Source organism: Falco biarmicus, chromosome 6 (genome assembly GCF_023638135.1).
Source record: "Falco biarmicus isolate bFalBia1 chromosome 6, bFalBia1.pri, whole genome shotgun sequence".
Lineage (NCBI taxonomy): Eukaryota > Metazoa > Chordata > Aves > Falconiformes > Falconidae > Falco > Falco biarmicus.
Window position 1 is genome coordinate 71928934 of NC_079293.1, and position 13554 is coordinate 71942487.

Below are 13554 nucleotides of genomic sequence, written 5' to 3' on the forward strand. Positions count from 1 at the left end.
TCATCTTCCATATGTTTGCAAATAAAAGTACTTTCAGTTTAAATAAGCACTAAAAGTATTACCTGAGACACTGAATAGGAACCCAAAACTCAAAGGAATGATTAACCTTCAGCAATGGGAACTCCTGCATACTGCCATACTCACCACCTTCCTGCATTATTCCATTACCCTGCAGCCGACATTAAATAACATTGATAGGCTTTTCTTACTGCTCATCTGTAATCCCCTCCCCCAAAAGCCACACCGTTATCCTAAGTCTCCAAACTTCTTCAAACACGTTTTCATCCTGCAGATTATGGACCTTAGCTCTCACATAGGTACTTCAAAAAAGCTGCAATTTGGGGGAAAAAAACACTCCAACATTATAACCAAAATTGTTCTGAGACATTTGGCCTCACTTACTTCATCAAGCCCACTGACTCTGTCACCCTCAGTAGTATAATCCCCTCCTTTCGTCTTTGCCATAATGCTGAAAAACAAGCCACTAAAAGTAAAGGAAGGTCAGTGTGGAAAAACACCCAAACACTGGCTCTCACTGAAGACTTGTGCTGCTCCTTTATTATTTGTGCTTTCCTACGTCAATCTATGGCCTGTGCAAAACCCAGAAGGAGCCAGCCCCTGCCACAAACTATAAACAGATAACATACATGCTCGGCAGATCCCAGAGGAAAGCACTAACCAGGAAGATTCCCTACTTCCCCTATATACGGAAGGAAATACAGCTGGTATGAAGTATTGGAGGAGTCATAAGTCAGAAGTCTTCTGAATAAGGGTCAGGTGGAAAATCAGTGTGCTAACATCAATTTGAATTTTTGGTACAGCATGGGGAAAAGTACTTCAACAGTAAACAGACTGTGGGATACCCACACACAGCCAGGGGCTGTCTACACAAGACTAAGAGGCAGGTGAGAAGTACTGAGATAGTGACCCTTGGGGAACCAGTAGGAGAACAGCTGTCTAAAGCACCCTGGGGAACCAGTAGGAGAACAGCTGTCTAAAGCAGTTCCTGCATTCTTGATAATGCCTATCATTATACAGCAGTCCTCCTGTATATACAAGCAGATTTCTTCTGAGGGACTTCTCACTCTGACTTTCCAAACTTTTTACAAAGACTTCTACTAACCTCATCAGTTCCTCCACTTTGTCATCAATGTCCAAGTCCTCTTCAGAAGCTTCAAAACTGTATGATCTTTGAGCCAAGCTGTTTGCAAGTGGGTAGCGGGTAGGTGACATCTTCCCGTTGAATGCAGACAACCTCTCGTTACTCTCCCTCCCGTTCTGATTAGTAGTGCAAGGCTGTGGGGAGGTGTCGTAACTGTTGCTTGGTGACGGGGACATCCCAGAATGTTGGGTCTGTGTTGAAGCTGTGGCTGTAGAGGAAGATGCCGGGACATTGTTGGTACTGTTGCTGTAGGAACCACCTCCGTAGCTAGACCTTCTTCCAAATTTGTCACTATGCTCTTGATCAAGACGATCCAACGTTTCCAGCGCGTGGAGGATTTCATGTCTGGTCATTCCTGTACGTCTCAGGCGCTGAAGCAGGTCTATCTGCTCTATGGTAAATCTTGGCTCGTCGGTGTAGTGAGACATGGTTTCCAGCAGACTGAAAACAAGGTAAAATGTAAAAGCAAATACTTCAGTTCAATAGCTCCCTGTGGTACATGGAAAGTATCTTACATGCATGAAAGATCAATTCTGGTCCAAAACTTTAAGTCACACACATAAGAGAGCTGGCAGCCCAACATTCCACCTCCAAACAAGCTCAGCAGGCAACCTCCCATAAATGCTAGTCTCACTATGCAGCAGAAGAGATTATTTTCTTTGAAGTGCTCAAATAGCGCTTCTTTCCTGTACTAGCATTCCCCACGTCTTCCACAATAAACCTGCAGTTACTACCCTTTTGCTTTTGATACATCACTGCTACAGAGAGACAGTGGTTGCTCAGTAATTAAGGCTGCAACTTGATTTCAGACAAAATTTTGCCCAGTGCTAAGTATCCACCAGACTGAAATCCCAGATTCCAAAACTGTTAGGTCGGGGCCAGAGGCTGAGTTTTCCTGGAGAAGTTTTAGCCAGTTATGACATGAAGTTTATGAAGCTCAACTCTTCTGAATTTTAAGTAGAGTTAAAGTTGCCCTAACTTTTTGTTGCTACCTTGAAAAACATAAGATAAAACCACCCCTAGCAGAAATTCTAGTGGCCTGTAGGACCAAAGTTGATTTGACTTCAGTCCCATTTCTGAAGTTAGTAAGTTTTGAACTTGGAATGTTGTCACAGATCACCTGCCCTAACAAGGAAAGTGCAGCACATCCAATTAGTACTTAGCTTTCATTTAAAGAAGCGTACAGCCTTTTCCCCTCCAAAGCCAGGCTTCTCATGTAACTCAATTGTCATGGTGGCTCACCAAAAGCATTTTTAACTCCTAAACTTCCCAAGGTGCCAGAACAATGAACACTTATTTGCTGCAAAGCCCAGAAATGGAACTGAAAAATCACCATATGCTCCCCTTATCTATTTTCCTTCCTAAGTCTCCTCACTCCAGATCCAAATGGCATACAAATGACAAGATCACCTCCTTCAGAACTCAAGATCCTGAGAAGGGATGGCAGATGGAGGGCAGACAGAACTTGGCAAAGAGATCAAGGTATTTTCCATCCTTCTTGCGAATCTTCTTGTAAGTCAAGGGTTTATTACAATTCCTGCAGGAGAGCAGGGTGAGGAGATCACTCAAACTCCAGGAGACATGACAGAGCTAATGCACAATCCTTACAAGCAAGAGCAAACAGCAGCCTCAGGAAAGTCAAGAGTTCCAAGGACCCTATGAAAACCAGAAGAGGGATGATGGCTGTCATGATTTACAACAGACCTTCCAAAGGACAGGGCTGCCTATTTCTCTCCATACATTTTGAAGATCACTCCTCATCTCAATTTCTGCACTGGCACAGAGGAACTCCCCAAAAGGAGCCACAGAGCAGCAAAACTTCTTCAATTGCTGCGTTCAGTCTTTTTTCAGGTATACAAATCAGTAAAGTAAACCAAGCCTGTGGGTTTTGGGGGTATACCAAGGGACTCTCTTCAGAGGCGTAACATCTCACAACAGACTAAGCAATGGGAAAAGGTCTACCCTGTGGGTATAGCCACGTCAACACTACTAAATTAAAGTGTCCAGGAAGAGACACTGTAGCCTCTACACCAGTCTGCAGCATTATTAAATCACTGTAGCTGTCTTCGGCACAGTTTTGGTCCAGCACAACCAGTGCACTCCTGACCAAATCACAGGCTTTTTTCAAGCTTTTGCATGGAGCAGAAACCACACTCTGTTTGGATGCAGCCACTCAGGCTCAAGGCTAAGAGGGTCTGGTAGTACTGATGTGGCCAAGTGGCCTTGGGACTAAAGAACAGCACCAAGAGCTGGCTTACTTAGTAGAGCTGTAGCTACAGCACAGCTGTACAGACATGGTGCTACCAGGCCAGGATGCATAATTCCATGAAAATGGCACTTGCTGCCTGGAGAATACAGAAATAAGAAGAAGCTCCTGTCTTTGGCCTCACCAAGCAATTACTGAGCTTCTTGCATTGTTTCAGCAGTGTGTATGTGGGAGAAAGAAGCAGGAGGACAGTGCAAGGGGATGACTCCCATCCAAGAAAATGACTGTGAGAAGACAGACAGACTACAGCCATATAAGTGCTTCAGTCCAACAGGAATGTGCTGTCCTTTAGACAATTGATTACTGAATACGTACAAGCCATTTTAAATTTTAAAAGACGAGTACCCAGATTATTCTACTAAAAGGAGGGCACAGCAGCCAATGCTAGCAACTGACTGGAATTGTAACAACTAAAATTTGGAAGTTGTATCTCAGACTGAGACATTCAGAGCTTGACAAGGAGCATTTGGAAACAGACATTATGTTTTAGGTTTGGCCTCTGCACTGGGGGAGGCAGGGGTGCTCAATCCTTTCCTCCAAGCTTTGTAAGAAGTGTCACATTGACTTATGACTCACAGCACAAACTCCTGTACAGCCTGAAAGCCCCCCATGCCAGCTCAGAGTAGCATGGTTTTCCAACAGAAAATCTTTTCTTAAACATCTGGCCTTGAGATGGTTTTCACTAGATATGCCAGCTTGCCTTTTCTTAGAGTTGAATCCATTTTCGGCACTTCTTACCTGTACACCTAATGTCACTGTTTCCTGGATCATCTATCAGTCAACGCCAAGTTTCATGCACTCAAGTACTTCATTGAACTGGAGAATGTAATGAACCAGAACCTCCCTCCAGAATTACCTCTATTCAAAATTCCTACTTTACTGATTCTTCAACGTTTAATACTAAGACATACTTTATCTAGTTTCATCTCCTGTTTGCCACAGACCTAAAACCTCAAAAATTCTGTCCTTCTAGGCCTGTGAACTGAAAAACTCTCATCTGACAATAGCATGACTTTCCAGATGGCTTCAAAAGCGTCAAGCAACACACAACTTACCATTTTCTGCAGCAGTTTGTGGCCATGGCCAGTCATTCCCTTTAAAATTTGGGTGTGATTCCTTAATTTGTCTAAAATGTCAGGGCTGAGCTTCTACATCTGGGTTCTCAGGCCAAATTAATCTCCTTTAATGAATTACACATAATCCTCTAGTGAATCCTAAGTATCCTTGAGTGAATTACTAGTGAATTACACATAATGAACTGCAGTGCTCTTGGATGCAAGAGAAATGGTTGACCCTCTGTCATACACAGTTGTACATGGGCAAGTGATGCGCCCTCCACTTTGTCCCGCTGATGCAGCAAGGATCCGCTGTGCATGTGCAGTAATTCCAATTGCACAGGGATGCAAGAATTGCTGGACAAGGCCACCCTCTGCAGGAAGAGTGAGATATTCAATGACGTCCAACTTGTGTTCTACAGAGTCCTGTTAATCAGTAGACTACTTCTAAAAGGCTTGCAGAAAGTCATCTAAGACTAGCAAACCTACTGTCAAATTAAATCCATTATGCTATGTTTTACAGAATCACTGAAAAAATGTTGACAATTTGAAAAAAACCCCAACAAATAAAACCAAAACAATTGATCAGTGATCTATCTGTTCGCGTAAAGTATTCTTCTAGCCCTCCAAGCCTTTTAGAAAACTTTGTATAATTTTTCAAGGCTTAAAAAGGTAAGAACACCAAAATCAGACACAGTATCTCACTGCTGGTCTCACTAATGTTGCATTAAAGAGTACAAACTGCCTTGCTTATACTTAAATACACAGCATATATATTGCACCTGACATACTTCTTACTGGTCGTCCTGATTTTGTACTCCTGTTCACATTTTCAAGTGCTTTTCTACACAACCATGAGATCTATAAACAATGCTTCTGAGTGAGTTTTATGTATTGAAAACAACTGCAGGAACTGGGAATTTTCCATTAAAAACCCAAAACAAATATTGCAAAATGTGGTATTATTGAACACGTTCCAACATCGCCAACTATCTACTGCTTTTTAATGAGTAACTACAGTAACATTATTTAGAACTGTTATTCTATCAGGGTTTCAGTTATTTGTCCTTTTTAAAATATTTTAATAAACTTACCCTGTTTAAAGATCAATTTAAAAAGCTGTTAAGTAAATCAGCCATTTTAGAATCATCGTAATTTCATTCACCTCATTAATTAATGGACATTCTCCACTACTCCATCCCCCCCATACTGCTGTAAGAGCCTCTTATCCTCCTGAACTCCTCTGTCCAGCTGTAATGCAGTTTGCTTCCCCCCTCTTTTTCCTTGTGAAATACAATCAACTGCAAAAGTAACAAGAAGTAAAGTAAGATAGAGACAGGCAGAATGACTGGGGCGGGGGGTGGGGCGTGCGGTGGTGGAAGAGAAAATAAAGATAGCAAATACTTTTCCTAAGAAAAGAAAAAGACTGGAGCGACTGCTTTACTGTAGTCAAACTTTGCCAAACTCTGTTGCCAGTGTAGCAGAATACCTTCAACACCAGCAGATCTTAGCACATAATTATATTCTGATCAGTAAGGAAAACTCTCACCAGTTACAATGGGCTGAAAAATTTCCTTGGGGAGGTATCTGAAAGAGAGCCAACCAAGGGAGAGTTGCCATGCATTTTTCTCCCTGAAATTTTGAAAGCAAGACCTCTGTCAATTACAAATCAAAACTAAAACCCATCAATTTTTTAACACCTGAATATGACCCTTAAAATGAATAGTTTATTTAGATCCTGACAAGAAAAAAAGGTAGCTTAAAGTATCAAACTTATTTACATTTCTTACATTAAGTTGGCAGTCACACCCCAGGGAAGATGAACCAATTCCACTGACTGCCTCCTGGTATCTATAACACATTAAAACTTGAAGCTTATCTTTCATGGTTCATCCAAAAGGAACCTGAGGTACCTGAATATCAGATTGAAGGGAGAAACTATAAGGGCCTAAATAAAAAAGAACTTATTTTCCCCCTCAAATCCACAGATATAAAATAACCAGCAGGTCTCAACCAGCCAGATGCAGCATCACTCCTTTTCACTTCTAATGCCACTTTCTAGAGTGAAGGCTGTTTAGGGGTGTAATTGCTCTCAATACCATTGCTTTTCCTTGTCATACCAGCAAGCCTCATTTAGCCTTTTTTTTGGTATGAATTTCACCCTGTAGATATGAGGCTCCCTCCACACTTGCAAAGAACTGATCTTGCGTGGGGGTTCAGGGCCAGATAAGAGAGATGTTCTCTTCCCTTATCATCCTGCATCTCAAAGTAAGGACAAACACAGCAAGGTTTTCTCACCTACTATCATAGCCCAAGCCCACACAGATACAAGAACCATTTACCCAACACTAACTTTCCAGGTGATGGAACACAGCAGAATAATCCCATAAAAACAGCTATGAGCTAAGTCCATGTCCAATTGAACTTGCAGAAGTTCAAAGCAATTCAATTACCCATTTGGGAATAAGGCCAGACACCAACACCTTAACACCTCTAACACTTGAGAAAATGGCTCTGGGCTCTTTAATGATCACAAGAAATCATTTTTTCCACTCTTCTACTCACTGTACACTGAGTAGGAAGTACTCTAGCATCACTGCAGAGATCCTTCTCAAAATTTCCATTAAATTTCACTATTTTATCTAATAAACTCTGCAAAGCTCAAGACTTACAAAACCAATTGCACTTTTTGAAAGAAGACCTGTATTTGATATAAACTGTGTAATATGGACGTGGGTTAGTGCCAAAGCATTCAGAATAGGATCCTAGGTCTGGTAATTAGTTTAAGCACGATTCTAATAAAGTCACATCAGCTGTGGCAAACAGGATGGGGAGAGATGCTAACTTCTACCCTTCTCTGACATACGGTATATACCGTTGATCCAGGGTAGGACCCTAACAGCAATACACTGTCCTGCTAACAGTATCTCCAGAATTTGTAGTCTTTAACTTTTACAGCACCATCATTTTTTGCAACGTAACATGTACTTTCTTGGTGTCATTGAACACAGTCTTGCCCTTTAAATGGAATTGTAAAAAAACAAGGTATAGTTGTGGCATTTCAGCTGAAGTAGGTTATCCCAAAGTATACAGCAAAAAAATTACTTTCTACAACTAGTTAACCGAACAAGTGTTTTAACTATCACAGTCTTTCTCACAGCTTGAGCTCCTCAGCCTGCCAGTTTGTATGTGCATATAGTACTAGTAAGAACTGCTATCTGAGTAACTGTGAAGATGGATGTTCTCCAGCTGTTAAAAACATACAGCAGAGAGAGCAGCTGCCTTGGCATGCTCAGTCCCGAGACCATGAGCCGGTGTTAAGGATCCTTGTACCGTAGGACTGGGCTGCTAGGTTTCCTTTCTACGGGAGCTCTCTGATCTAGCCAGCAAGCAAAAATGGGTAGTAAGGTTGGCATTGCTGTTTCCAAAGGCAATATAACCACGCTGGCTGGTGAACAAATACGCAACAACATGATTCACATGAACTACCATTCTGGATGTTTTCTATCAGAACCAGTAACTACAAAGAAACTCCACTTCCAGCTTACCAGTCTGTTAACTTTTTAACCGTGCTGTATATTACACAAGCTTGTTTCTCTCTCCATGCATTTTTATGAGCTCCAAGGAGCTAAGCACAGTTTCATTCACTCTTCCTTCCTTTTCTACATCTCACCCACCATTACCCACCCCAAAAGATGCAGCTGGTTCTTACAAGACGCTCAAGAGAGGGACTTTCATTCTGAGCTACAGCTGCTCCAAAAACAGAGCAGTTGACGCATATCGCAAAGTAAATGCTGCATTCCATGCACACACATCCAGAGGCAAAGATTGTGACCCATCAAGTGCAGCTCTAAGGCACTATTGGAACAAAACAGGGACATTTCAGGCATAACACTATCTAGTGTTGCGAAATTCAAGCTTTGACCTCTTCTGTTCTTCGTGAACAAGTGCATCTCTTTTTATACACAGCCCATTTAAATATTTCAGAGCCCAAAGCTGCCTCCAAAACAGTAGTTGATGCTATGAATTCTGGGGCGCAACAGAGGATTAAGGATCTGACTCATCTGAGCCAACACTTATGTTCATCAGTTGCAACTCCAGTATTTTCAGTGGAGTTGTACCAGTTTTCAAGAGAGAGAAAAATATCAGGCCTCAAGTGCTCATCATGTCAACGAACACAGAGCCATCCTTATCCATACGTTAGCATAATTATCTCCTGCAGTTACATCTCTTAGTTCTGATTTTCAAAGAGGACTCTATTCCCATTCATCCTGATTCACAAACAAAATGTAATGCTTCTAATGACTGCTCTCATCCCAGGGAAACGAGAGCCTCACATTATAGCAAGGAGTGAAATCAGACTACGAGCTGATCTATCGAGGTTAAACGTCACCGGTTCTGTTTGTGAATGCAAAACACTGTCTTACGAATGCAGAACACTGCCATACGCTTTCGATCAAAATGGTGACAATTAATAAGAGCAGCCTGAAACTTCTGAAAATAAATCCAACATAATCAAATACTCACTGCTACACAAATTATAGAATGCAAGCTGAGAGCAGAATATCAACATCTCATTTCTTCAGGAGGCTTCAAGTTCCTCAGCTAGTCCAAGCACCCCAAACCCAGATTCACTACGTCTACATAAGCTGTTGTTCCACTCAGCCTCTGAACTTCTTCACTGCCAAAAAAATTGTTTACTGGACGCTGGCACACTGGCAGTAAGCTAACCCTAGCAGTTTTGCCACTGATTCCACTTGGATGAGCAACTTACTCTGCTTTACAGTATCCGCTTTACATCTTTGGAAAGAGAGAGAGAACTTGAGATCGATCTTACAAGGCAAAAATACAATATAAATGCCAATTATTGTCATAATCCAAGCCTTACAAAAGGGACTGACCTCTGACTAAGCACAGGGCTGGGAGCCAGATGCTTCTGAATTCTACTCAAGGCACAGACTAATTCACACTGACACCTTATACATCTAACCCTAACCTTCCCTACTTCTAAAATATGGGTTTCCTACTATTGTTGCAATTCTACAGAACCAAGGCAGGAATTCAGACTCTGAGGCTGGATTCAAGGGCAGAACGAGGCATCAGAAGGGCCAACAGAGCAAAAAGCTGTAGTGGCAGCTGAGTGCTGAACCAGGGCCCAAAGCCCAAACCTGTGCCAAGAGCAAAGGAGGAGCTCTCACATTCAGGAGTCGAAGACTAAACTTCGGATATATAAGCTCTGCAACAGGATCAGGGCAGGGCAGGATTTGTGTACTTGAGTTACACAACTAAGCAAATCTCACTGACACGCTGAAAGACTAGCTTTAGCCCACCTGAAGAAACAGTCATTTTGGCAATAAAACTGAGACACGGGCCTAACCTACACACCAGACTGGCAAGTCACACATTTTCAGCTGTCAAGATTTACAGGGGTAGGTATACTGCTGTCTTTTGCCTTCTCCAGTTCACTTCAGAATTTGAACAATCCTTTATTAAAATCCAGACAGAATCTCAGAATTCTCCTCTATTAATTCTGCTTGCTGGAGTATCTAAGTACCTGAGACACATCTTTCTGTAGAATATCCCTGCAAGGCAGGGAAGTAAAACTATGCTAATTTTTGAGACCAAGAGCTCACATAAAGGGGCTGGCCTTCAGGCAAGCCAAAATTACTTGTTCAAAATCACACAGGCACTCTGCCAGAAGGCAGCCCAAGCACCTGGCCAAGCTTTGAGTGTTTTCTTACTGCTCATACAACTATCCTACAGGGTCAATCTATAGCATCAGACATAACCAGGTGTAGGACAACTTTCAAGTAATGCCATCACCAGGATTTCCACCACCTCTCTTCTACACGTAAAGAAAAAGAGACATTCTGAAGTATTTCAGGCACCTTTGTTACTGCTGGTGATAGATCCTGAGGGAGAATGATCAACTGAATTTCTTAAAATTTGTTACTTCAGAAAACAAATCCAAACCCAGCAAAAATCCTAAACTTACCTATCCCTAATTTACTGCTTAACTACAAAGCATTTTTTGTTTTATTTTTTCACTAGAAAACAGTTTGCAAGTATAGTTTTACTGGCACACAGTCTCAGTGGAGACAGACATTATACTTGGAGAACAACTTGGAAATAGATAACAGCATCTGCTTGAAGAATACAAATCATAACGGCAAAAATATGGGCTTTTGGCCACAGTTGCTTCCATATTAGAGTTTTATTTTATTTAAAACCATTTCAAAAAGAAACACACATCCTAATAAATGCTCTTAAAGCAACAAACATCTCTTTGTGCAGCCCAGACCTGACCTAGGGAAATTTCTTCTTGCATGACATAGAGGAGCCCCACTCCGTATTATCAGAGCATGTCCAAATATTTCTGTGTCCTGCTCAGAGCAAGAGAACACCTATAGATGCAAGAGGCTGCAGATGCATGAGAGAGGGTGAACCTACCTATGCCCTGCTCTTCTGCCTTTCTGCAGAGCTCCAGGACTTGGTGGAAGTCTCCACAGAGCAGTTCACTAAGCCAGCAGGAAAATCTATCAACCAACAACCCATCGACAGCTAGTTTCTACCTGGGTTAGTGAGTTGAATCGGCTTGGAAGTCTCTCATGATTGCTATTACCCACTCAACAGATGGGGACAAGCCAATCAGGCCAAACACAGAGGCAGGCAAAAGAGGCACAAATACCACAAGATTTCTTTTAGGTCCCTTTCAGAGTGGCTTAGCTGCCAGTGAAATCATGAGTTAACTCAGCTGGTTTATCTTACAGTAAAACTTTAAAAAAAATATTTTTTTTTTTAAAAAAAGGGCTCAGGCGAGACATTGTTTCAATTAAGGAAGCTTAAAATATCCACTGAACATTCATTCTTACAGCCACCAACTATTTACATGATACCTTGTCACCGAAGACATAAAGAGCAAATTAGCCAAGTCCTCTCACCCACGTTTAATTAACGTGTTTCCCATCACATTTCAAGGAAGCTGGACAGTTAACATAGCTCAGCCCTGTTGTGACTTCCTAAGCCACTGTAACTCCACTGTCTGTTCTTCAGTGTGTGGTGATTTTAGTATTGTTCACACTCTCGTTCCTTTCTTTCTGTTGTTTTTCCTACATGATGACAAGGCTTCAGTCTAGTCCTTTTTCATCTGCATTACTCACACCGATTTTCTGTCCACTCAGCAGGCTTTTACTCACTTCCAAGACAGCTCTGTCATTGCTGGCCGTTAGATTCATAAGCACCAGCCTGATAATGCAGGTAAACTTTAAGTGACTATGTTGAAACTGTCTAGTTCTACCAGAAATCATATTTTGAGAGATAGTTTGAAACAAGCAACACAAACACTGATGGTCATATCTCACTATTAACACATATTAATTAATCAATTCTGCTGTGAGTATATGAAGTACAAGTAATTACTCCCATTATATTTATGGAGAAGTCAATAGAGATATACTTGCATTTGCTACAGAAGGACTTTGTTTCAGATAAATGACTAATTCTTGTGAGACCAAAATGAAGAGTCTTGTGTTCACACCATGCCCCAAATTCCTCTTGAGTATTGACTCTCTTCCAACTGTGGATAAAAATTAGGTAGGTGAAATGATAATTGCAGCCAGCTGTCTGCTTTGCTTTTCTGACGGAGACTGCTGCCCCACAGCAGGAGCAAACAAACTACTCTCTGAACACCGTAGTTTCAAAACTGTCAAATTTTAATCTTATTCAGTATTCTAAAACTTTTTTTTAAAAAAGGGCCTCTCTTCTTTCCCCTTCTAAAACCATGATGCCCGCTTATCCTTTTAAAAAAGATATCTATGGTTTAATCTAGAAACTTTATACCTAAATGGATCATCTTGGCCCATTTCCTCTAATTTAATCTCCTCCAAATAGGTTCGTTCACCACAGCTTTCACTCAGTCAAAAATATTTACCTATACTTACACTGCATTCTCAACGACCACATTAACTGCACATATAGTGGAATAAATTGAAAGAGCTGCTACTTCTCTGATGGAGGGTGGCAGCTGATTAACAGGACACATCAATGTGCCACAATGATTCCAGAAAGCAACAGAACACCACGATATCTGACTAAAACTGCACAGGGGCAAAATATGACTGAAATCTAGCTAAAGCACAGGAAATTGGAAACTCTAACTCACAGTTTGGAAATTTGTGTTAAAAGTCTGATTCAAAGTAAAAGCTGACAGACTGTACTTGCGCTCACACAAAGCACAGAAAGAGCTCTAACATTACTCTGCAGATTTTGAATTACCAGTATAATAAAGATGCACAGGGCAACATGGCCTTACCTCCAGATTTCTTCCCTGCTGTGAACTAGATCTTTACATTTTCAAGTGGTGATTTTAATACTGAAATCCAACATATTTCCAGCTAAAAGAAAGAAGAGGAGGTGGCTCAGGGGACTGGCAACGAAGTAGGAAACCACTAGTTTTGAATAGAAGACTAAGCCACCAGAAATTTTAACTAATTAATGGTCGCATCAAGAAATCTTTTTGAAATATATTGGTAGTTTAGTTTCTAACACAAAACCTCTGGCAGTCGTTACTTTTTGTGGTGACACCCTCTACAGAAGTCTGTGACTGCACTGCCACTTGCACTATGAATGTTCATGTGCTGGGTGAGTAATCTTCATCCTTGAAATAATCCATCTGGGAAAATCTGACTGCATTCATAGCAGCCTAGTGTCTTGCTACCTATTCTGTAGGCAGGATTTCTCTTTCCTACTCATCAGGCTGACAGAAGGTACAATCAGAAGTGAAGAGGTCGAAGTATCTCAAGAATCTGATTGCCAGTGGACAAGCATTTGGTCATGCCTATATAAAAGAGGTGTGGGGAACAGTGATAGAGGACTGGCCAGCGAGAGCGATGGATGACAGCACAGTACAGGTCAAGCCTTTCCTCTCAGCCTGACAAGCTTCAAACTTAGAATTCATTTGCTTATTACTTGAAGAAACAGCATGGATATCAATTACATTGAAGATCCATGACAGAAGCCATTTAAAAGAAGAAAGTGATAGGCTCAAATTCAAGGATGAGGTTTAGACAACT

At 41.4% G+C, this 13554-nt stretch overlaps 1 protein-coding gene across 25 annotated transcripts in view; it reads right to left on the bottom strand.

Moving 5' to 3' along the window:
- HMBOX1 (homeobox containing 1) overlaps nt 1-13554 on the bottom strand; it is a 119880-nt gene that overhangs the window by 58819 nt on the left and 47507 nt on the right. For 23 of the 25 annotated variants that reach the window (XM_056342718.1, XM_056342707.1, XM_056342717.1 and 20 more), the window contains one exon: nt 1124-1603. In XM_056342718.1, coding sequence (XP_056198693.1) covers nt 1124-1603 — 480 coding nt within the window. Of the gene's footprint in view, nt 1-1123; nt 1604-11943; nt 12060-12794; nt 12877-13554 lie in introns of all 25 variants that reach the window. The other 2 variants (XM_056342705.1, XM_056342704.1) reach the window with 2 other exon arrangements.